Source organism: Nicotiana tomentosiformis, chromosome 2 (assembly GCF_000390325.3).
Source record: "Nicotiana tomentosiformis chromosome 2, ASM39032v3, whole genome shotgun sequence".
NCBI classification, from domain to species: Eukaryota; Viridiplantae; Streptophyta; class Magnoliopsida; order Solanales; family Solanaceae; genus Nicotiana; species Nicotiana tomentosiformis.
The window spans coordinates 127,632,457-127,659,065 of NC_090813.1; the positions used below are offsets into that span (position 1 = coordinate 127,632,457).

General features: G+C 37.0%; 1 protein-coding gene and 1 long non-coding RNA gene across 3 annotated transcripts; one reads left to right on the forward strand and one right to left on the reverse strand.

Moving 5' to 3' along the window:
• Positions 1-11,604: 11,604 nt before the first annotated feature.
• Positions 11,605-14,186, reverse strand: LOC138906679 (uncharacterized). 2 transcript variants are annotated; one of them, XR_011414233.1, is made up of 3 exons: positions 13,934-14,082; positions 13,597-13,698; positions 11,605-11,946 (listed from the first exon to the last, which is right to left on the reverse strand). It is a non-coding gene; the product is annotated as an uncharacterized lncRNA (long non-coding RNA). The 2 variants fall into 2 exon arrangements; XR_011414232.1 differs by having other exon boundaries at positions 13,597-14,186.
• An 8,812-nt stretch (positions 14,187-22,998) lies between these two features.
• LOC104103227 (probable UDP-arabinopyranose mutase 2) lies at positions 22,999-25,916 on the forward strand. Its single transcript, XM_009611118.3, has 4 exons — positions 22,999-23,367; positions 24,378-24,628; positions 24,734-24,902; positions 25,228-25,916. The coding sequence occupies exons 1-4, from the start codon at positions 23,056-23,058 to the stop codon at positions 25,567-25,569; spliced, it is 1,074 nt and encodes a 357-aa protein (XP_009609413.1). The 5' UTR covers positions 22,999-23,055; the 3' UTR covers positions 25,570-25,916.
• Positions 25,917-26,609: the final 693 nt, after the last annotated feature.

Sequence of the window (26,609 nt, forward strand, 5' to 3'; positions counted from 1 at the left end):
CGAAAACAGAATAGACAAAAATGATAAACATAGCAAGGAGGCTCTGGGTGCTTCAAATTGAAGTGGGGAGAGAAGCTCATCACTAAGTCTCCGGGTAGTGCGTAGGCGCACCCGTATGACTGCCTGAAGTACCTGCCTCAGTACCTCCACAATTAGTGCAGAAGTATAGTATGAGTACGTAAATCAACGCGTACCCAGTAAGTATCTAGTCTAACATCGAATAAGTAGTGAAGATGGGTCATTATCGATTCTTACTAGTGGCCCAATAAATAAAGTACATGAATTATAAATGGGCATGAAACACAACAATAATAATAAAATAAGACATGGTAAATAATATGATCCTTCAACATAATGACAATTTGAAATCCTCAGATATCATGAGCTATCTCAGACAGAAAAGGAATATCAAGTAAACACCAAGTTTCAAATCAAAAGAGAAATCTTATGTATATTCTGAGTCCTAGCGATATTACGCATAAATTATGCTGTGGTCATACGCCATGATCCCTAATAATTATATACACTATCGAGGGTCGACCGGCGTGAACCATAGATGCATCTCAAATATTCTGTTGAGGTCGTATGGACCGATCCATAATGTTATTTCATAGCACTGCGGAGGCATATGGCCTGATCCACGAGAATAGAGGAAACGTTTCGAATTACGATTGCATATTTACAACACAAGGATAGGAACATAAATTAAGCATGATTTTTACCAACAATCAAGTATCCCGCCAAAACTCAAGGTAGTAAATCTCGGCCTAACATAATCCCTAATAAAATTTTAATTATCAATTTGTGTAATTAAACTAACATGTTGAGTTCAAGTAACACAAATATTGCATGGTAAATTCATACGTCTACCCGGACATAAATATGATTTTAGCTACGTACGGACTCTCATCACCTCGTGCGTACTTATCGTCCATAACAAGTAGAACATAACAATTAAAGCACCTATGTAGATAATTCCCTCTTATAAGATTAGGCAAGAGACTTACCTTGCGTCCTTTACTCAGCTCTCAAACCCCGCTAGTCCTCAAATAATTTCGAGCAACCAGAAATTAGTCAAATGACGCATAAATTAATCAATATATGTTAAAAGTCCATAATTTAATTGTTAGAGTAATCTCCCAACCTAACTCAGAAAATCAATAAAGTCACCCACGTGCCTGAATTCCAGAAAGTTTCATAGATAAATATTACTCATGACCTTACGAACTCAAATATATAACTTATACCCAATTCCATAATCAATTTTGTGGTCAAATTTTATTTTTACTAAACACTAGGTTTTCCAACATAATCCCATAATTCTACTAATTTGTATGTTAAATTCTACCCATAATCCATGAAACTCCCCCTCCAAGAAGCTCTATTTTTGGCCAAACACAAATGAGAAATGGAAAAAATGAGCATAAGTCCTGACTTTAAAATGTATTCTGCCCAGCTAACCCTTATTCGGGATCGCAGAAGTATCCTCACGAACGCGAAGGTAAAGCTACCGTTGCCCAAAATTTTTCTCTTCCCGAATGCGACAGGGGCCTTGTGATCGTGATGGCTATACCGACTTACCCTTCGCGAACGCGGACGTCCCATCGCGAACGCGGAGGCCAATTTCCTGCCAACCCCTAACCTCAGCCTCTTCTTCACGATCGCGACTTCCCCATCGTGAATGCATAGCTTCACTATCCCAAGATTTCACGAACGCGGCCTCGTCAATGTGGACATGAAGGATAAAATTTCCTCGAGTCCAAATCCTGCATAGCGAATGGAGAGGCCTTCTGCATTCACTAAGAAGGAAACCGGCACCAGAAAATCTGTCAATTCAAACTTAGTTTTGGGTGGTCAAAAACACACCCGAGCCATTCGGGACCCGTCCAAATGCATTAACAAGTCCATCAATATAATTTGGACCTACTTCTCGGAACACACAAAATAATATCAAAATCAAGAATCGCATCTCAAAACCAAATTAATCAACCTTTGAACTTTAACCTTCTTCCAACTAGCTCCGAACACGACGAATCATACTTAGACAATCTGGAATGATGCCAAAGTTTATGCACAAGTCATAATTAACTATATAAACATATTCTAAGACTTGAAATCCTAAACGGACATCGATAATGTAACGACCCGACTGGTTATTTTTCTTTCTAGATCCTTGTTCCCCTAATTAAGACTCCTTATATGTACTTTTACAGTTTTTTAACTTGTGGGGATGGTTCATTTAGATTTGGAAGGGTTCAGGTTAAAATCAGAACACTTAGTTCCTTAATAGTGGCCTAAGGTGGCCAAGTTTGACTTGAGCCAATATTTTGAGTAAATGACCTCAGAACCGGGTTTCGGGTAACCGGGAGCGTTACGGTGCTTAATGTGGAAAGTTGGTTTATTGAAGGTCCGTTTGGGATTTCGAACCTAGAAATAGTTCTGCATGGTGATTTATGACTTGTACCCAAAATTAGGTGTCATTCTGATTAGTCTAAGTATGATTCGATGCGTTTGGGTCTAATTAAAATGTTTGAAGTTCATAAGTTGATTCAAGTTGGTTTTGGGATATGATTCTTGATTTCGATGTTGTTTTACGTATTTCGAGGGTTCGAGCAAGTCCATATTATGTTTATGGACTTGTTGGTGCGGTTAGATGGGGTCCCGGGGGGCCTTGGGTGCGAATCAGATTGGAATCGGACTTAGTTTTGGACTTGGGGACTGCTGGTGGCTTCAGATCGGGTGCAATCACATTGCGAGGAATTAGCCGCAGGTGCGACCACACAGAAGCGGCCTTGTGGTCACAGAAGTGGTCTTTGGATGGATCTGGGTGGCCTCAGGTGCGAGGTTTGTTACGTATCTGCGCGTCTGCAGATGCGATGGAGGCTTTGTAGGAGCAAAAGTGGGCCGGCTGGTTGAGATTGCTGGAGCGAAGGAAGTCCGCAGAAGAAGAGGGAGTCCACAGAAGCGTGTCCCCGTCCACAGAAGTGTGAAGGCTGGAGGTTGTGGGTAATCGCAAATGCGGATTTTTGACCGCACCTACAGTTCCACAGATGTGGTTAAGTGAGACCGCATGTGCGGAAATCGTTGGGCAGTGGAGTGCATTTAATTCGAGACTTAGCCTATTTTTCACACACTTCCACTTGGTCTTGGGTGATTTTGAGAGCACTATTGTGGGGGATTCTCATCAACATCACAAGGTAAATAAACTCCACCAATTTTTAAGTTAAACACGTGAATTATAGGTAGATTAAACATGGAAAATTAGTGAAACTTGTGATATTTTTCTGAAGAACCTAGGATTTAAATAAAATTGAGATTTGATCATGGATTTGATTGTGGAAATTAGAATAAATTGTATATTTGAGTTCGTGAAGTCATGGGTAACATTTATATTCGAAAATTTCCAGAATCCGGGCACGTGAACCGGGGGTGAATTTTAGGAATCCTCCAAATTGGGTTGGGTAATTACTTTAATATGAACTTTTGAGCATATATTTATTAGTTTATACGACTTTTGGTTAGTTTCGAAGTCTTCGGTGTCGTTTGAGGAGTTCTAGTGAGGTTGAAGAGCCGCATTGAGGATTTGAAACCGAGGTAAGTCTCTTGTCTAACCTTTTAAGAGGGAACTTATCCCCTTAGGTGTATTAAGAGTTGTGTGTTGCTTGTTGTGGGGAGATACGTACGCACGAGGTGACGAGAGAATTGTGCTATTTTATTATGTGTATTAATTATCTTGATTAGGACTGAGATTGAGGATTTCAATTAATGACATAGTCTACGTTCCTAATATAAGAAAATTTGGAAATTTTTGATAAACTATAGATCTGTGTCATCTCGTCTCGCATGTGTTCCCGCGAGCGAGGTAAATTTCTCCACTCTTATGGGATCGGGGCGTTCGCCTCGGTAGTGAAATAAACTACTCTTATGGGATGGAGAATTTTGCCCCGGCATGATGGTAACATTACTCTTATGGGATTGGGCTATTCGCCTCGGTAGTGAAATAAACTACTCTTATGGGATTTGGTCGTTCGCCTCGGCAGGATGGTAACACTACTCTTATGGGATCGGACCATTTGCATCGGCAGTACTGAGTACCACTATCCCTATGGGATCAGGTCATTCGCCTCGGCAGCTTCATGCTTAATAACTGAAACTGGATTTGGTTTGGTAACAATTGAGTAAACGCCTTCAAGGCCGATTATAACGTGTTTAGTGATTTGATATAGACTCATGTGTGGAATTGTTATAGTTACTTTTATTTGCTTCGTTGTTACTTATTGTACACTCACCATGTCTACTTTATGTATTTCTATTATTATTTGACCTCTAGTAAGTGTCAAGTCGACCCCTCGTCACTACTTCTTCGAGGTTAGATTAGATAATTACTAGGTACGCGTTATTTTTCGTACTCACGCTACACTTTTGCACTAAATGTACAGGTACTAAGACAGGTACTACCAGTTGTATTAGTTTTGTATATTCTCTAGATTGCTGATGTACTTGTGGCACCAGATTTTGGGGGCTTTTAGCATATACGTACTATTGTACTTATTATTACTGTCATTACAGTAAATGTATTTATCAGGCTGGTATTTTTGTTGAGAAAAGAGTGCGTATAGTTGTATGAGATCTTACTTATTTTGTTATTCTAAAAAGGAACTTTTGTTTTAACTGTTAAAAAGGGGTAATTAAATTGTAGTTTCACTTGTGGGCTTGCCTAACGGCGGTTTTAGGTGCCACTCACGACCTATTATGGGGTTTGGGTCGTGACAGCTTGGTATTAGAGCTTTAGATTCACATAGGTTTCATGAGTCATGAGCAAGCCTAGTAGAGTCTTGCGGATCAGTGTAGGGACGTCTGTACTTATCTACGAGAGGATATAGGGTGTTAGAAAACTTCTCTTTCTTCATATCCTATCGTGCAGTTGATATTGTGCTAAGTATCTTTCTATTGATCTCTCACAATGGTGAGAACATGTGTGGAGGATGTGCCAGGCTGTAGAGGATCTGCTCCCCCGTTGCTAATGGCCGAGGGAGGGCTCCAGCTCCTGTCAGAGGATGGGGGCATCTTAGAGTTGCTCCTGTTGTACCAGTGGAACTAGTGGAGGATCCTGTTATTGAGGAGCAGGATGAGGCACTTATAGCTGAGCCAGCCCCAGCAGATTTCATGATTGCACCGTGATTCCAGGAGGTCATGGGCCGTATGCAGCAGTTCATGGACTCCATGACGTAGGCTGGTTTATTTCTAGTAGACCCTGCCACATCTCAAGCGGTAGGGGGAGCACAGACCCCTACCGCTAAGTCTCCAGGGCACGTCGTTGCCTTTTATCGGACCCCAAGTGCACTACCTGTGGGTGGGGCCTAACCAGTTATAGAGGCTATGACAGAGTCTGTACCAGTTGCGACCGTTGATCAGCAGAAGTGGTTGTATAGATGGACTAGACTTTCCCCCCCTAACTTTGGGGGTGAGCAGTGAGACGATCCTCCAAATTTCATTGACCGGTGCAAGGATAGGCTACGGAACATGGGGATATTGGAGTCTAACAAGGTGAACTTCACCACCTTTCAGCTTGAGGGCAAGGCTCGAAGATGGTGGCAGGCTTACCTTCTTAGCAGGCCAGCGGGTTCACCTTCCTTGACTTGGGATCAGTTTACACATTTGTTCTTGGAGAAGTACATACCACATTTGGAGAGAGAGGAGCTTCGAGGTCAATTTGAGAAACTCCGTCAGGGTCATATGTTTGTGACTGAATATGAGGCGAGGTTCACTGACTTGTCTCGCCATGCATCTATTATAATCCCCATTGATGCAGAGAGGGTGCGAAGGTTCATTGCAGGTATGCACCATGAGATTCAAGTTTCTGTGGTCCATGAGGCAAAGATAGGGATTCCATTTCATCAGGTTGTGGATATAGCTCGAAGGATCGAGCATATTCGCAACCGCAGTGGAGAGTTTATGCCGAGGGACAAGCGGCCCCGATAGTTTGGAGGATTCAGTAGCGCCCCACCTAGGGGAAGAGGTCAGTTCATGAGGGGTTTGTCTAGTAGGCCCATCCAGTCAGCACCACCACCTGCTCAGAGTGTTCCAGCACGACCCTACTTTAGTGCCATTCCTCTAGTGGGTATTCAGGCCATCAGGTTCAGAATTCAGGTCAGCATTCCACAGCTCTGAGTGGTTGTTTCGAGTGTAGAGAGTTTGGCCATGTGAAGGGGTTTTGTCCTAAACTTCGGGGCAAGGCCGAGCACCAGGACCATCGGCCCATGATTACCGCACCAGCTACCACACCGCCCGACCAGAGGCGGAGGGTAGGTAGGTAAGGGTCTCCCTACAGGTGGAGGCCAGTCACATGGCGCTCCGGCTAAATTCTATGCTATCCCCGCTAGGCCAGAGGCAATCGCTTTCGATGTTGTGATCACATGTACTATTTCTGTCTACCGTAGGGGATGCCTCGGTATTATTTGATCAAGGTTCTACTTACTCCTATTTATCTTCTCTATTTGCTCCTTATTTTTATGTACCTCGCGAGTCCTTGGGTGTTCCTGTATATGTGTCCACATTAGTGGGTGATTCTGTTGTGGTGGATCGGGTCTACCGATCCTGTGTGGTGACTTTCTGTAGATATGAGACCATAGAGGATCTTCTATTGCTCGATATGGTTGATTTCGAGGTTATCTTGGGCATGGACTGGTTACCCCCGTACCATGCCATTCTTGATTGTTATGCCAAGAGTGTTACCTTGGCGATGCTTGAGTTGCCCAGATTAGAGTGAAGGGGTTCGTCTGTCGGTACTTCCAGCCAGGTTATTTCTTCCTTGAAGGCTCGACATATGGTCGATAAGGCTTGTTTGGCTTATTTGGACTTTGTTCTGGATACTACTGTAGAGACTCCCGTGTTAAATTCAGTGCTGGTGGTACGAGAGCTTTCCGATGTATTTCCTGCTGATCTACCAGGCGCACCAGATCGGGATATTGATGTCGGCATTGATTTGGTGCCAGGCAGCCAGCCTATTTCTACTTCACCTAATCGTATGACTCCCAAGGAGCTGGGAGTGTTAAAGGAGTAGCTTCAGGAGTTTCTTAAGAAGGGGTTTATTAGACCTAGTATGTCGTCTTAGGGTGCACCGGTGTTGTTTGTGAAGAATAAGGATGGAAGTATGCGGATGTGCTTTGATTACCACTAGTTGAACAAAGTCACCAACAAGAATAAGTACCTGTTGCCATGCAATGATGATTTGTTTGACCAGTTGCAGGGTGTCATGGTGTTCTCTAAGATCGACTTGAGATCTGGGTATCATCAGCTAAAGATTCGTGCTTTGGATATTCCGAAGACGACTTTTCGGACTAAATATGGCCACTATGAGTTTTTAGTGATGTCCTTCGGCTTGACTAACGCCCCGACGACTTTTATGGATTTGATGAATTGGGTGTTCAGGCTGTATCTTGACTCATTTTTCATTGTCTTCATTGATGACATATTGATCTACTCATGTAGTATGGAGGAGCACGAGCAACATTTGAGGTTAGTACTTCAGACCTTGCAGGAACAAAAGCTTTACGTTAAGTTCTCCAAGTACAAGTTCTGGTTAGATTCCGTGGCTTTCTTGGGACATGTTGTATCAGGTGAGGGTATTAAGGTGGATCCCATGAAGATTAAGGCAGTTCAGGATTTGCCTCGTCCTACCACAACGACCGAGATTAGGAGTTTCTTGGGGTTAGAAGGTTACTTTTGTTGGTTCGTGGAGGGCTTCTCGTCTATTACAGCACCTTTGACTAGATTGAACCAGAAGAGTTCTCCATTTAAATGGCCCGATGATTGCGAGGCGAGCGTTCAGAAGCTCAAGACCACTTTGACTACATTACTAGTGTTAGTGTTGCCCTTCAATTCAGGGATATATACTGTGTATTGTGATGCTTTGTGGATTGGCTTGGGTTGTGTATTGATGTAGGAGGGGAAAGTTATTGCATATGCTTCATGTCAGCTGAATCCCCACGAGAATAATTACCACGTACATGATCTGGAGTTGGCCGCAATAGTTCATTCTCTCAAAATCTAGAGGCATTATCTCTATGGGATGTCCTTTGAGATTTACACTAATCATCGCAGCTTGTAGCATTTGTTTAAGCAGAGGGACCTTAATTTGAGGCGGCGCAGGTGGCTTGAGTTACTGACAGACTATAATATCACCATCATTTATAATCCAGACAAGGCGAATGTGGTTGCATATGCCTTGAGCAGAAAGGCCGAGAGTATGGGTAGTTTGGCATTCATTTCGGCAGAGGAGAGGCCATTGGCTTTGGACATTCAGTCCATAGCTAACAGCTCGTGAGGTTGGATATTTCAGAGCCCTGTCGAGTTCTTGCATGTTTGTGGATCAGTCTTCATCACTTGAGCGGATCAAGGCACGTCAGTATGATGATCTGCACTTGTTGGTCCTCGGAGAGACGGTACTATAGGGTGGTTCCAAGGATGTTACTATCGATGAGGATGGTGTTATGCAACTCCAAGGTCGCCTATGCATTCCTAATGTTGATGGCTTGAGGGAGAAAATTCTATCAGAGGCGCAAAGTTCTCGGTATTCTATTCATCTAGGTGCTACGAAGATGTATCGCGATCTGAGAAAGCATTATTTGTAGCTGTGGATGAAGGACATAGTTGAGTATGTAGAAAGATGTCTAAATTGCCAGCAGGTTAAGTATGAGCACCAGGGGCCATGTGGCCTACTCCAGCAGATGGTTATACCAGAGTGAAAGTGGGAGCGCATCACTATGTACTTCGTAGTTGGGTTGCCGCGGATGTTGAGGAAGTTTGATGCCGTTTGGGTCATTGTCGACAGGCTGACCAAGTCGGCACACTTTATTCCGGTGGTAACTATTTACTCTTCAGAGAGGTTGACCAAAATTTACATTTAAGAGATTGTCTGGTTGCATGGTGTGCTTGTTTCAATCATATCAGATAGAGGCCCTCAATTAACTTTGCATTTCTGGAGAGCAGTACAAAGCGAGTTGGGTACCCGAGTAGAGCTCAACACAACCTTTCATCCGCATACCGACGAGCAGTCGGAGTGGACAGTTCTGATTCTATAGGATATGCTCAAATCATGTGTCATTGACTTTGGAGGGCATAGGGATAGATTCTTGCCCTTGGACGAGTTTTCTTACAACAACAGTTATCAGTCGAGCATCGAGATGGCTCCATTTGAGCCTTTTTATGGTCGGCGATGTCGTTCGCCCATCAGATGGTCTGAGCCCGACGAGGCTACGTTATACGATACTGATTTAGTGAAGGATGCCTTGGAGAATGTAAAGTTGATTCATGAGTGATTTCGCACAGCACAGTCCAGACAGAAGAGTTACGCGGATTAGAAAGCACGTGGTTTATCATTTATGGTGGGTGAGAAGGTTCTCTTGAAGTTCTCGTCGATGAAGGGCATCATGAGGTTCAGGAAGAATGGAAAGCATATGTTTCCGCGAGCGAGGTAAATTTCTCCACTCTTATGGGATCAGGTCGTTCACCTAGACAGTGAAATAAACTACTCTTATGGGATTGGGCTGTTCACCTCAGCATGATGGAAAGACTACTCTTGTGGGATCGGGCTCTTATGGGATCGAGTCGTTCGCCTCAGTAGTGAAATAAACTACTCTTATGGGATCGGGTCGTTTGCCTCGGCAGTATGGTAACACAACTCTTATGGGATCAGGTTGTTTGCCTTGGTAGTTTGGGAACACTATTCTTATGGGATCGGACTGTTCGTCTCGGCAGTACTAAGTACCACTATTCCTATGGGATCGGGTCGTTCGCCTTGGCAACTTCGTGCTTAATAACTGGAACTAGATTTGGTTTAGTAACAATTGAGTAAACGCCTTCAAGGCCGATTATGACGTGTTAAGTGATTTGATATAGATTCATGTGTGGAATTATTGTAGTTACTTTTATTTGCTTCGTTGCTACTTGTTGTATACTCACCATGTCTGCTTTATGTATTTCTATTATTATTTGACCTCTAGTAAGTGTCAAGTCGACTCCTCGTCACTACTTCTTCGAGGTTAGACTAGATGCTTACAAGGTACGCGTTGTATTCCATACTCACGCTATACTTCTGCACTGAATGTGCAAGTACTGAGACTGGTACTACCGGTGGTCATGCGGGCGCGTAGCCGATCCTTCTATGGAGACTTAGTGGTGAGCTTCTTGCCTTGCTACGATATGCAGCACCAGAGTCTCCCTCTACCTTGTTTATTATTTCTCTCTATTACCTTTCAGACAGTAGTTGCATTAGTTTTGTATATTCTCTAGATTGCTCATGCACTTGTGGCACCGGATTTTGGGGGCTTTTAGCATATATGTATTGTTGTACTTATTATTACTGTCATTACAATGGATGTATTTATCACCCTGGTATTTTTGTTGAGAAAAGAGTACGTATAATTGTATGAGATCTTACTTATTTTGTTCTTCTAAAAAGGAACTTTGTTTTAAATATTAGAAAGGGGTAATTAAATTGTAGTTTCACTTGTGGGCTTGCCTAACAATGGCGTTAGGTATCATCATGACTTATTATGGGTTTTGGGTCGTGACAGATAACACCAAAGTCTACTTGAAACCTAACTTAGAAAACTGTAAATCCTTCAAGGTGTCAACTTTCGACAATAAGCACCGAAACGCTCACGGTCCACCCGAAATTCAATCCGAACATATGCCGACGTCCAAAATTATCATACTGACCTATTGGAACCTTCAAATCCCGGTTTCGAGGTCGTTTATTCAAAATGTTGACTCAAGTCAAACTTGGCCACCTTAGACCACTACTATGGAACTAAGTGTTCTGAATTTAACCCGAACCCTTCCAAAACCAAACCAACCATCTCGCAAGTCATAAAACAGTAAAAGCACATGAAAAACCTTATATAGGGGAATGAGGATCTAGAAGAAAAAATGACTGATCGGATCGTTACAAGATTTTTGAAATATAGGATTGAAATTGTATTGAACTAGCAACACTACAACAAATTCGACTATCTGTGATAAATTATTTTGTCACCTAAAATTCATATTTCGTCACAAATGACTTTTTGTGACAAAAATTTTTTTGTCAATCTTTTGTCCGTAAAACACCGTCACTAATAATATATGCAGACAACTTTTGTGTTTTGTCACTAAAATAGAATTATATTAACTATGACATATTTTTTCGTCCCCAAAGTGATAGTATTTATGACAAAGTTATTTGTCAGAAAAAGTATTAAAAAATCGTAGTTGATACTATATTTTCGTCACTAAAAAGATCATTAATGCCGACAAAAATACTTTGTCATTAATTATTTAGTTTAATTAGTGATAACATAAATTGTCTCTGAAGTATTATATATTTCATAGTTAAACATTCACAATTTCATCACTAAAGAATGCCTTTTAGGTACAAAAAAGTATTTCGTCCCTAAATGTATATATTAGTGACAACTTTGCTTTTATACATAAGGTTTACAATTTTATAGCTAAAACTATCATCTCATCACCAAAAATATGAATGTTACCAACAAAACAAAAATGTCACTGTAAATCGTCATGATTAGTGACAATTACTATTGTCAAAAAATACAAAGATAATTTGTAGTCAAAGAATATAGCATATTATTGATAAGGCAATTCTGGGACAAACACTATTTTTTGTCACATTATGACAAACTAATACGTCCTACAATAAGAATATAATTGTCTTGAAAAGTACAATATAATCTAATCAGGGTTGCATCTTTCTTCTCTTTTGTGAGGTCCTTCCACTTGTTCGAGAAGTTATTCCCAGCTCGTTTGATAGCTTTGTTGATGGAATTGCCTTGATTGACCTCCATTTACCAACTCGGATCTCTAATACTTTTCTCCCAAAGACTTATTTATTTCTCAAGGCTTTTCTTCTAGCTTTTCTACAATCTTCTTTGATTCCAATTGAATCTGCATTTATTTATGAAAAAATCAATTCAAAAGACTATTTACAATGCAATATATATATATATATATATATATATATATATATATATATATATATATATATATATATATATATATATATATATGGAGCATATATATTAGTAGTAATTTCTAAATTACAACTGAATTTTATCATTACAAACTTTAACATAAGAGAAAGTTTACCAAGTCCTAGTATATCATCACAAAGTTTATATCCACAAACTACTCTACATGGCAGCATAAACTATATCCATATATTCGGTATTACTATCAAAATGTAAGGTAACCTATGTAGACTTTCTCACATTAGACTCAAACCTGTTGTGAACTAAAAAAGCAATTACATGTAGTTATTGTTTATACCTTCATTCATTCATTTTATTGACAAGAAAAAAGAAGATAGAAGTTTCAAAAAATAAAATCCAAGCAATCGTTTAAACAATGAGATAGCAGCTATATAAACAACACTAAAGTGCTTTACCGAGTGGGATATAGATTTTTTAACAGATAATTCAATTGGACTCCTTTGACTTTAATTTTAATATATTGAAATTATCTACAGAAAATTAACAAAGGAGCCAGAAGGTCTACATGTCTACAATAAGAACTTCATTCAATTCTCTGTGTCCCAAAACAGAAGGTTGTCAAGTTCAATAGAAGTTGCCTAAATTCAAAGAATTAGGCAGGAAAAAAAACTCTACACCAGATGAATACATCACCCAATGACATTAACTTAAAAAATGCATATCACCATACACAAGAGACCATTGAAAGCAAACTATGGTTTTCTATTACCAAGAAATGACCAGCCTTAGCTTTTCTATATTAGCAAAGATGTTGCACATGTGTTTTTATACTTATAATGCTACACAACACAAGATGCAAGCATTCTTGTAATATTATCTCTACCAAAAGCAAGGAAATTAGGAGAGCACATTGCTTAAACTAAATTACTAAGATTGTCCACTAAAGAGCTTTCAAAAAAGAGTTAATACATTTGAAACGAAGAAATAAAGAAGCTTCAAACAAATGAATTTAATGTAATGCCAATATTAGGTACTGCCAATATTTCCTTTCCTACAACAATTTGGTCAACTTCTATATGAATATGAACATGAATTCATCTCCAAGTTCATATTTAGTGCTTATCTCTAACAGAGTTCCTGAGGGTGTGCACTAAATCCTTACTCTTCCCAGAAAATGTATCATCGAAGATGAAACTAGAGGGTATAAAATACAGCTAAACACAATCAAAGAGCACAGACCACCGTGGAAACAGAGCTTCAACCTCCAAACATTACTCTAATATACAAAAACTCGTATTGCCTATGCAAATAGAGGGATGATATCCATAGTGAAATACTTGTCTAGTAACAATTTCTAAAGGAAAAGGACATACACAAGAATTAGGACGAAGCTTGCTATTCTCCAAAATGTAACCTACTATGAGAACAACTGAAACTTAAATAAAACTAGCTTAGAGTTTCAAGCCCTAATTTTACTTTGATGGAATTGTAACCCTGTAACCGGGCACTGAAAGAATTTTGTCGAACGAGATAACTAGTCAAGAGAATAATATAATAGAAATATTGATGTAAGTAGAAAGAAATAGTGTGCTTGTGAAAAACTCACTTGAAGGAAAAGAGAAGCCTGACTATCGTGAAAATGGCGTCAAACGGATCTACGTCGCAAAGCTCTGCCGTTTCTGCAGAACCCTCCAAAGCATGCCACAACCTATAATTATACTTGGAAAAAGTTAATCCTTTTTGAATTGAAACATGAATTGAGAATACTGATTTTTATAATTAAATCTTTGATTTCTTCAGGAAAATTCTCAGATCTAGCATTCTGAGTCATTAAGTTTTTCTCTCTAGGGATGATGCATTCGAATTGCGAAAAATATGTTTACATGAGAAATCAAAGCCCTAAACTTGAAATAACTGTAACTAGAGAGAGGAAGAAGCTTAACATTTCAAACCCTAACTTGGATTGAGGGAAGGCCGAGTAACCTACTTAGCAGCTCTGAAGTTTGGTGAATTGGAAGTTTGGAACAAAAGAGGGACGGGTTAGGCAAAAAAAAGAGGGAAATTTTGCCGCCTAACATTTTTGCGAAAGAATTGAACCAACAATGTAAATATTTTTGGTAACAATGGAAATATATTGTTGCTAATTTATTTTGTATTTAAATTTTATTATAATACCCACAAAATATGGCAACAAGATCAAAATATTTGGTAACAAGAAAAAACTTCTGGGTAAAATTTTTACTCTATACGACAACATAAAGTTGTTCCACTTATATAAGTATATTTAGCAACATGACGAGCGCAAAATCGGTGTATAAAACGTATGCTCGCTAGTCAAAGATAGTATAGTATTAAATCGTCTCCACAGGAATTGGTTTAAATAATGTTCTAATAAATCTTCAGCTCAACAATATCCAGGATAATAAACCTTTGATTTATGTTATTATCGACTACAAATAAAATATTATCAATTGTAAGAAAACTAATGACACTTTAATGATTAGTAGCAACAATTGAATATCAGTGTCAGAAGTAAGGGTTGTGACAAGATATGTGATCAACTATTATTCCGGATAACTCTGCATTAAATTCATTCTTAACTTCTATTGATTCCGTCGATTTCAACAGATGATTGATTAGGCTACTTTAAGGATTCAAATTCTTCTTTGCGAATGAATGTGATTCCTTTAATCAGCCTAATAACAGGTCCTATGAATATATGCTAAAAAATAGTGAATGAATGATCTTTCGAAGAACACCTCTCGGTTATTCTTTTAAACTGGGTTAATTGATAACTCTCTAAACTCTTTCGATTACCTAGAAGAGGCGTAAAATCAACCCAAATAAGATGGCACAATGCAAATTGCAGCAACACTTCTCTTTTGATTAAAGTAAAACCACAATAAGCCTTGCAATTTAATTAATAACTCATTCAATGAATTCGGGCAATTAACATAGAGTAAAACCTAAAACGATTGACAAATCACAATATCCGTCAATAAACCTAATGAAGATTACTCCATAATGGAGAAAATATTCATAGCAAGAGTATTAGATGAACAAAAAGACATTACAATTCCCAAATTCAAACCAACTTCCGTATTGAATGAATTGGATCAAGTATTTTGCTTTTCTGTTGCTTCCTTGCCTTCTTCTCTCCTAAAAGTTACTCTCAAAATCCAAGATCACCTCTTTTTAGACGAGTTGGGCTTCATATAGGTCAAGAGAAGTCGCCTCCGAAATTACCAAAATAGGCTTGGGAAAGTTTTCCGAAACGGACGTGCGCAGCCGCGCACTTGGGCAAGTGATCGCGCATATGGCCGCGCACTTTGGACAGTCCTCTGCTCATCTTGCGTGCCCAGTGCGTGGTCGCACACCTGGATGGCTTTTTGCTCCATTCTTTGTTTCTCTCGTTGACTTGTACTATTGTCCGTTGATCCTCAAACACGATCCCAACTTACTCCATGGGCTTTTACTCAGACTTCAAAGCTCCATAATAGCTTGAATTAGTTCCACAACCTCACAGTAACTCGGGATCGCTCCTACAAAGCATGAAACGCGCACTCATTGCAAATTAATATCATTTAAAGCTCAAACCCTAGTAAAGTGCAGCGAATTAGAATGCAATTAATAGTCAAAATACGCAATTATAGTCTACCATCAGTTGAATATTTTTGCAAGTCTACAAGAAGTATAGTAACTAGTTTTATTATCCCTACAAAGAGTTAAACTCTACAAAATACATATGTATTTGAAAATTAATTGAAAATTAAAAAATTTCAAGTCTAATGGAAAAAATCTACAAGTCTAGCTTGTTTTGTAGATTTTAGTCACTTTTGGTAATGCAACGCTTGTTTTCCCCCAACGTTTAGCAAAAAGGTATTCGTGTCACGACCCAAAATATCACCCGTTGTGATGGCGCCTATCTCAATATTAGCCAAGCTGACAATCTCAATAAACTCCCATATCTTAAGTTTGAAACTTAATATCTAAATTTTGTTTTTAGAGGAAGAAAAACTCACAAATACAAATATAAATACTCCCAAAACCCGGTGTCACTGAGTACATGAGCATCTAATATGAATACAAGTCTAGAAAATATGGTCTATAATAGTCTGAGACCAAATACAGTAAATGAGGAGATAAGGAAAGAGAGGCAAGGTCTGCGAAACACGACAGCTACCTCAGAATCTCCAGAAAACCAACTGTGTGAGAGAACTAGCACCCGCTATGTCCGGAAATACCTGAATCTGCATACGAAGTGCAGGGTATAGTATGAGTACAACCAACTCAGCAAGTAACAATAATAACTAAGGAACTTAAGATAATGACGAGCTACACAGTTATAGTTCACTTTCAGTAATTCCAAGAAAGAATAGACATGCTTTCAAATCCAGCAGTTTAAGTCAAGTCAATTTTACACAGCTCAAGTTCATGTAATCCGGATATAAAATACTTCAGGGAATTTCACAACAATGACACGTAACAACTGAATACAACAACAAATGAAAAACAAGTACAACCTCTCAGGACAACAATCACTCACTGGGCTCCCCGCTCTCAACACTCACACTTAATATGTACCCGCGCTCATTGGGGGTGTTCAGACTCATGAGGGGCTCCTACATCCCAAGCGCTATAATCTGCACGGACAACTCACGTGCTGCACAGACAATTCATGTGCCATAGTATAACTATCTGGATCCGCAAGGACAACTCACGTGTTATATTATAATATCTGGATCCGCAAGGACAACTCACGTACTGCACAGACAACTCACATGCTATAATAATATATCTCACAATCAGGCCCTCGGCCTTGCTCAATCATAAATCTCTCTAGTCTCTCGGGCTCTCAAAAATTATGAAATCAGCCCAAACAACAATGATATGATGCATCAATAATGAACAATAGAGACTAAGATAAGATAATCAAGTAAATTGTGACTGAGTGCAAACAACAATTAAACAGATAGTTCAACATGTATACGACCTATGTGGGTCCCAACACTACTAACATATAGCCTAAACATGATTTTTAGTTAAATTTCCACAACACATAGAGAGCACATAGCTAACAACAAGTTATTCAACTTTACAGTCTCACAGAACGGATCAAGTCACAATCCTCTCGGTGCACACCCACACGCCCGTCACCTAGCATGTGCGTCACCTCCAAAGTAATCACATGATACCAATTTTTGGGGTTTCATACCCTCAGGACCAGATTTATAACTGTTACTTATCTCAGAGCGTGAAATTCTTTACTCTGATATGCCTTTGCCTAGCAAATCGGCCTCCGAATGCCTCAAATCTAGTCACAAATAATTCGTTTCAGTCAATAAAATTTATTGGAATTAATTTCATATGAAATACAATTTTTCCATAAAACTCCGAATTTTAACTCCAAAAATTGACTGTGGGCCCACGTCTCGAAACTCGACAAAAGTTATAAAATATAAACCCCCATTCCACCACGAGTCTAACCATACCAAAATTACTAAATTTCGATAACAATTCGGCCCTCAAATCCTCAAATTTATCCAAGAGGATTTTCAAACTTTTCCAACTCAATTCACCAATTAAATGATAAAAACAACCATGGATTCGGGTAATTTAACCAATATTGAGTTAAGAATACTTACCCTGTTGTTTTCTCTGAAAATCTCCCAAATATCGCCTCAATCTGAGCTCAAAATCGTTAAAAATGGAAAATGGGACGAAGTCCCATTTTCTAAACTTAAACTTTCTGTCCAGATCTCTCTTCTTCGCGAACGCGACAGGTCCCCCGCGTTCGCGAAGCACAACTTGACTGCCCACAAATTTAACCCTTCGCGAACGCGACCGTGGCTTCACGAACGCGAAGCTTTACAAATCTTACCCTTCGCGAACGCGAAGCTTTACCAGCTCAGACCTTCGCAAACGCGAACGCGACCACCACCTCGCGAACGCATAGAACAAGGACATGGGGTCCCCAATAGCCTCACTCCTCTTCGCGAAGGCGATACCACTCACGCATTCGCGATGCACACACAAATCATACCTTCGCGTTCACGTTCTCCCCTTCGCGAACAGGAAGAACAAAACCTCACACTCAGAAAATACTCTTCGCGAACGCGCGGGCTGCAGCAGCAGATATCAACAATCTCACCAAGGCCAAAAATGATCCGTTAACCCCCCGCTAAAATCACGAATCATTCCCCAATTCAAGCCTAATGAACTTTGAAATTTCAAGTTTCTACAAACGACTCTGGAACCTATCAAATCACGTCCGATTGACCTCAAATTTTGCACACATGTCATAAATGACATAACGGAGGTATTTCAAATTTCAAAATCTGATTCCAACCCCGATATAAAAAAGCCAACCCCCAGTCAAACTTTCTAAAATTTTAACTTCCGGCATTTCAAGCCTAATTCCACCACAGACCTCCAAATAATTTTCCGGACACGCTCCTAAGTCCAAAATCACCATACGGAGCTATTGAAATCATTAAAATTTAAATTCGGGGTCGTTTACACATAAGTCCATATCCGGTCACTTTTCTAACTTAAAATTTTCAATTATGATACTAATTGTCTCATTTCACTTCGAATTCCTTCCGGACCTGAACCAACTAACCCGGTAAGTCTTACAACGACTGTGCAGCATAAATTAAGCAGTAAATGGGGAAACGGGGCTGTAATACTGAAAACGACCATCCGAGTCGTTACAATTCAATTGTCTTCTCTCAAGGAAGTCCATGAGTTTAACAATTGAATTTTCTATCTCAACAAAATATTAGTAAATTAAAAAATTTACTAAAATTAACCATAATTGGCATCACTATAATGAAATGCAAAATCAATCAGTATTTGAATAAATTAAAGTTGTTATCGAGAGGCAATTTTATACAAGTGTATTGATATAATAATAGCCGCTATTGTTATAGCTATAGCTAGAATGTGATTATAAAATATAACGTGAAAATCGATTAGAGAAAAATTAGAAATTATAGTGAAATATTTATTATAGATGATGATTATTATATAAATATTTGACTGTATATAGTTATATGTTAAACTGTTCGCACCCATGCCCCATTTTAAGGGCAAATTTGAGTTTTTTTTTTTCCTTGTAAAAAAAGGTCATGTGTTGGAAAGCTTCTGTCATTAGTGAATAACGGTATATTTTGAACTATTCTTACAATGATACGATGTGTATTTAATCTCAACTATTGACACATTATAATATTTGGGCCTTTTCTCAAAGTTCAATGGCATATTGGAACATTTTTAGTAGGAATTCTTAGCGTAATAACATAAACATGTAATTTGTGGTCATTAAATTCTATATTTCAATAAAATAATGCAACCATTCCCCCAAAATGTTTAGATAAATAATGACAAAAATTAGAATCACAAATAAGTACAAGATTTTTCATGGCTAAAATTTACACGATTTAACTAAAAATTCTAATTATCATTATTTTAAGAACCAATTTTCCGTTACTAACCTTTTGTTAAATGTAACTTTAACAATTTCAGACAAATAATTTTATTTTCGTCACAAATCGTATACAAGGTCAATAGTAAAATAATGTGTGATCAACAATTTCATTTTTGTAGTTGAATATTATCGAGTAAATGGTGTCCAATACTCTTTTTGGGTGAGAAATCTTATTAGAAAAGTTTGTTATAAGATTCGAATATCATCCCTAAATTATTATTTCCAAATATAAAATCTAATATATACCACAAAAATGAGCGATATGTGACGAATTTTTAGTCGTAGCTAAGCACCGCATTATTTGAGACAAAACCTCATCGAGGCTAAATTAAGTATTATATAGGGACACAACAAAAATCGTCATAAATTGTTTACATTATTAGTGATAAAAACTATATGGTCACAAATAAGTACAATATTTTGTAGCTAAAATTCGTATTATTTAGCTACAAATTTATAATTGTCGCTATTTTAATAATTTATTTCGTGACGAAACCTTTTCGTATCTAAATTTAAGTATTTATTAAGACAAAAACCATTTCTTTACAAATAGTATACAACATCAATCACAAAAAATATTTCGTCACCAATAACGTTATATTTGTCACTAAATACTTCCTAGTAAATGGCGCCAACTTATTTTTTGGTGGGAAACTCTAGAGGACAAAACTTTGCTACAATTTTTTGTATTTCGTCACTAAAAGTATGTAGCTCATATATTCAGGCACGAAATATAATTTTTGTCACGAAAAGTGAACAACTAGTGACAAAGTTTTTGCCGTAGCTATTAATTTCGTAGCTGAATATCACATTTGTTGTAGTGCAAATAAGACAAATTTGTATTATATACCAAAATGATATACTATATGCTATTTTCATATACTATATTCAGCTCAACAGTATACAATTCATTACAATAGTATAATATAACATAATAGTGTTGATTAATTAATCGTCTTTATTGTGTCAAACATAATCGTCTTGATTAACTAATGATGTTTGTTTCAACAGCAGGTGAAAACTTTTCGGAAAGTCAATGTCACTAGAGAAATCTTTTCAGTTTTTGCAAGAATTAATAGAAAAATAGTTATGGTGTTTGGTTGAAAATAAATTTTAGAAAGATTAAAAGTTATTTATACAAAGATTTCGAACACCTATATTCTTCCCAGCCCGACGCCATTGTATCAGGTCATGAATATAGACGTGTAATTGAACCAACTTCAACTTCACTAAAAGTCTCCAATGCTTTTCGAGTCAATATAGCATGCAAAAAGTTCACGTTTCGATTCTTTTCATATTAATTCCCTTTGTATCTCCGCTATCACACCTTAAATCTCTCCTTCTCTTACTGTTCCGTCATGTTTCAAGAGGTATACTACTATTTTAGTGAAACTTTTGTTACTATAGATAATGTGGAATATATAGGGAAAAAAGGTCTTTCAATTGATCCACGAATTAAGCTTTTATATGGAATCCTCAGAAATTGAAGTTATCATACTTCAATGTATAGTTTCTTGTATACATGCCATATTACAAGACAGTGAAACTTTATGTGTGTAGCTCCTGGAAATTGCAAATATTATTCGCAACTCTGCAGATGGAGTCAGAATTTGGAGTTTATGGGTTCGAAATTCTAGTCAATTTAAGTTACTGGGTTCTAAATTAACAATTTATACATATTTAATAGATTACTTAAAACAAATACAATGTTCGAATCAAAGTTACTAGATTCGGCGAACTCATAAGTTTTACTCCAGCTCTGCCCCTGGTCATGAGACTTAATTATTAGAATAATAAACTGTGAAAGCTCGGGTAACACCAGCAAAGGTTACAGGTGGTTAATGCTTTTTCATTCTTAACCAAATATTTCGTTTTCGAGTTCTAAAAATGAATTCGTTTTGATAGAGAGCGTTTTACGGCTAAAGTGGAGCTTCCTGTCACGAATTTAAATTAATCTGGATCCAAAGCAAGTACATGTCGAACATTAGGTGGAAAGTTAAATTTAAAGAGAAAAAAAAGGCTCGGTTAGCATGAACCTATATATTTACCTTTTCTTAAATAATTTTATAAATATCACATGCGCGCGTCTCATGGTTTTAAAGCTTTCCTTTAGCATCACGTATTGCACGTCAATATGTGGAGCCAAAATCTTTTACTATAACTTATTTGTTAGTGCAAAACTATACAAGTACTTTTTAATTCTCTTTTATCCATTTTTTATTGGCAACTAGTATTATTTATGATCAAACAAGAGCTAATTATTTTATCTGTCAAAGGTTTTCATTTTCATACCCAACACCCAATCAAATCCAAACTAAAATGGGTGGAGAAATTAGTAGGAAAACCTTTATGCACGGACAATATAAATAACTACTCCCTCCGTTTTAATTTATATGAGCTAGTTTGACTCGACACGGAGTTTAAGAAAAAGAGAAAGACTTTTAAAACTTGTGGTCTTAAAAGTTTAAGGGTTAAAAGTTTTGTGGGGTCATAACATTTGTGTGGTTATAAAAGCTTCTTATTGAGGGTAAAATGGGTAAAATAAAAAGTTTAAAGTTGAATTATTTCCAAATTTAAAAACGTGACATTTATTTTGGAATAAACTAAAAATAAAAGTACCTCATCTAATTTGAAACAGAGAGAGTATATTTTAATCCGGTCATCTAAAAGGTAACTAAAGGCCGTGGCGGATAGAGCATGTAAATATATAACTATTCCTTCGAACCCAATATTTTAAATACAGAATGTAAATATAGATGTAAATAATCATTAAAATTTAAAAATAAAAAAGATATTACCCTTTGAATCCATAATTTCAAAAATTAAATAGTTCAATAGTAAGAACTAAAAGTTAAATCCATGAAATTAAAATCCTGAATTCATATCTAACTAAGGGTAATTGTCCATAATGAATTGTAATCAAGAACATAGAAAATCAGGTAAGGAACTTGTTACAGCAAGTTAAATTAGACCGATCGTAATGTGAAAAATTCTTCACGCTACAACTATACTATAATGTCAATTCAGTAAATATTCTTAACCAGTTGTAACAAAGTATTAAGTACTATATTTAATTTCTTCTTCATTATAATTCATACTTACTACTACTATAAAGTATATTCAAGCATATAGAGTTAACTCCTTCTAGAATAATTAACCCAAATTGTCGCTCATCGAACCATTTAAATTAAAAATAGCCGGTGGAGATATAATATATACAGAATTTATGTATTAAATATGTATAATTTTATATAAATTATGTATATGGCTAGAAAAACTAAACAATAAATATAACCGGCTATTTGTATAAAAACCACTAACTTCTAAGTAACCAAAAAGGACACTACAGAAACTACAATATCAGAAAAGAAAAGTAGGCCTCTGGCCTCCCAAAGACGCAGGGAACGGATCACTGTCTCTTTTGAACCATCTCCCTCCACTTCACACACAGGCCGCAAATCCCTCCGCTCACTCCACTACCTTCCCTTAATTCTTATAAATATAACCTCATTTTATTTATCTCTCTCATACTATACACATTGTATTCTCTCTTTGAGCAAAAACACACTTAGAATTATGGCTTCTTCTACACCTGCCTTGAAAGATGAACTAGATATCGTGATACCAACAATTAGAAACTTGGATTTTTTGGAAATGTGGAGGCCTTTCTTTGAACCATATCATCTCATCATTGTTCAAGATGGTGACCCTTCAAAGACCATTAAGGTGCCCGAGGGCTTTGATTATGAACTTTACAATCGCAATGATATTAACAAGATTTTAGGTCCAAGGGCATCTTGTATTTCTTTCAAGGATTCTGCCTGCCGCTGCTTCGGTTACATGGTTTCCAAGAAAAAGTATATTTACACAATTGATGATGATTGCTTTGTAAGCTCACTTTCCACTTCCATTAATCTGTCATCTCATTCTAATCTTTTTTGTTTCTTGGTCTTTTCTTTGAGGTAAAGTTTTAGATGTTTATTGTTCACAAGACTATGTTAGTGATTACAGGAACAAAGTTTGAATTCTCTGTATTTTATGTGTTTGTAAGCAAGAAAAAGCTACTCCCTCATTTTATACGGTGGTGTCTGACGAAAGAAATATTGATACTACCTACCAAAAGTACTCTTGGGATGTTATAGTGATTTTAAACATGACATATTATTTCTTCGACTATAAAAGTGAATCGAGAGGTTAAAAATTAAAAGATTTTAGAATATAAAGAGTACAAGTTTTTTGTTCTGTAACTAATTTTCTTTCATTTTCATTTTATATTTGTAATATCCAAGTTGTGTTTTACGTTTCATGCGGATAAATGCAAAGACTTATTTAAGCGGATATAATTTTTAGAATATAAAGAGTACAAGTTTTTTGTTCTGTAACTAATTTTCTTTCATTTTCATTTTATATTTGTAATATCCAAGTTGTGTTTTACGTTTCATGCGGATAAATGCAAAGACTTATTTAAGCGGATATAATTTTTAGAATATAAAGAGTACAAGATTTTTGTTCTGTAACTAATTTTCTTTCATTTTCATTTTATATTTGTAATATCCAAGTTGTGTTTTACGTTTCATGCGGATAAATGCAAAGACTTATTTAAGCGGATTCTGATAGGTTCAATTGAATCCATTAGTTTGAGTTCCAACTATTTATACATGTAAAAAAATTAAAATGTATATTATACATTATACACACATATAAGAAGGTTACGTTCGTATCTTTCTAAACCGACTCCTTCTAGCTAGATCCTAGATAATCAGTATCATTAATTAATGGTTCACTGATGTACTCGTCATGATTGATATGTTCCCCTCAATCTTCAGAAATTTTTCTCATCATCTTCAGTATTAATTGTAACTTTGTTTGTGTTTGGGGAAAACTGGAAATCGGCGTAGGTAGCAAAGGACCCAAGTGGGGCAGACATAAACGCGCTGGAGCAGCACATAAAGAACCTGTTGTGCCCATCTACTCCACATTTCTTCAACACTTTGTATGATCCATTTAGGGATGGCGCAGATTTTGTGAGGGGATACCCTTTCAGCTTAAGGGAAGGGGTCCCAACAGCAGTCTCCCACGGCCTGTGGCTCAACATTCCTGATTATGATGCGCCCACACAGCTAGTCAAGCCTCTCGAGAGGAATACTAGGTCGGTCTCCTTTTCTTCTTTGATAAAAGTGATATGCGACAACTTAGATCCAACTTATTACAACTTTTTGTTTTAACTAGTGAGGAATTAATGTTGGGTGAACAGGTATGTTGATATGGTGTTGACAATTCCAAAGGGCACTCTCTTCCCAATGTGTGGTATGAATTTGGCATTTGACCGTGAACTTATTGGCCCTGCTATGTACTTTGGACTCATGGGAGATGGCCAACCCATTGGGCGTTACGATGATATGTGGGCTGGTTGGTGTTGCAAGGTTAGACACTTTATTTTTTCAGTTCTTTTACAGTCATTGAATTTAATTTCTATATCTAATTTACATTTTGACGTCACCTAGAACATAAATACAAGTAACTTTCCGTAGTAGCGATAGTATAAAATTCTTTTACGCTACTAGTATTAGTTCACAACAACAACAAAACGGAATAATAATATTATGCCTCAATCCAAACAAATTAGGGTAGTTATCTCCATTTAAGGTAATATTATGCTTTAAAATAAAAAAAATATTGTAGGTATAAATAAGTTAAAACCATAGTAATTTTGAATGAAAGGTTTTTTACTAATCAAAAAATTTTCAGGTTATCTGTGATCATTTGGGATTGGGAATCAAGACTGGATTACCCTACATCTATCACAGCAAGGCTAGCAATCCATTTGTGAACTTGAAGAAGGAATACCTTGGGATTTTCTGGCAAGAAGACATCATTCCCTTTTTCCAATCACATTCCTTCTCCAAGGATTGTACATCTGTGCAAAAGTGCTACGTGGAATTGTCCAAGCAGGTTAAAGAAAAACTGGGGAAAGTAAACCCTTACTTTGTGAAGCTTGCAGATGCAATGGTCACTTGGATTGAAGCTTGGGATATGCTCAACCCTTCTTCTAAAGATTCTGCCAAACTTCCTAATGGCTCTTCAAAATGAAATTATCAAAATTTATTATGATTAAACACGACTAGCAAATCACGTCGTACTCAATCAAATAATAGACACAATTGTCTTCCCATGAGCATAGTGGGAAGACAATCGGCCGTGTACTTTGTAGTATTACTAGATCTGTCATTTATAACCTTTTTCATGTTTTATTTAATCTGCATTTTGTATCCTTTTCATGTTTTATTTTTGTGGTCTAGGTCTAGCGATATTTCGACTTGATATGATGATAATATCAGTGGATGTAATCCTCTTTTATCATGTTATTGTAAAATTGTGATGAGCCATAATGTAAGTTTTCTACTTCTGGTTCATGCTAATGGTTCATTTCCGGTTTCCCCTGTTGTCTTTGACTGAAATATGGGAGTGAGATCTAGACTCTGCTTTCACTTCCCATTTGCTGTACATTTGTTGTTGAAGAAACTTTTGAGTTTTGTTAAAGACCAGCTCTTTGCCAACAGGCAACAGTTATAGTAGTAATTGCAGTGTTTAAATATTGTTATACTTTATAGTGAATTTAGCAATAGAAAGAACAATTCTATAATATATCAAATAAAAGCCTGTATTTGTATGGGGTGAAAATCATTTTACACCCCAACTTTATTTTAAAAATCAAATTCTCTCCTCAACTTTAAACAATCGATATTCTCCCCCTTATTTCAAATTCTAGATATGATATTTTTTTTTTTTGAATTCTTTTCTATGAATTTCTGACTTCACCATTGAGAAAATATAACATAAATATATATTTAATATAATGTGCATTATATTATAATAATAATCATAAAAATAACAGTAAAATTTATAACAAATTTAGAAAATAATTGCACTATTTATAATCTTAATGAACTTAAAGTATACTTTATAATAATATGCAACATATTTTAAATTATAGGTAAACCATACAAATATATATAATAAAAAAGGCTTACATAGAAGTGGTAATTAAAAATGGCAAGGGCAAAATAGATATTGTATAGAATAAAGGGGATGTTTATTGTCCAAAGTTAAGGAGGGAGTTTGATTTTCAA

Coding starts and splice junctions, on each gene's coding strand:
- LOC104103227 (XM_009611118.3), top strand. CDS start 23,056: ATGGCTTCTTCTACACCTGCCTTGAAAGATGAACTAGATATCGTGATA. Junction 23,368..24,377: donor CAATTGATGATGATTGCTTT/GTAAGCTCACTT, acceptor AAATCGGCGTAG/GTAGCAAAGGACCCAAGTGG. Junction 24,629..24,733: donor CCTCTCGAGAGGAATACTAG/GTCGGTCTCCTT, acceptor TTGGGTGAACAG/GTATGTTGATATGGTGTTGA.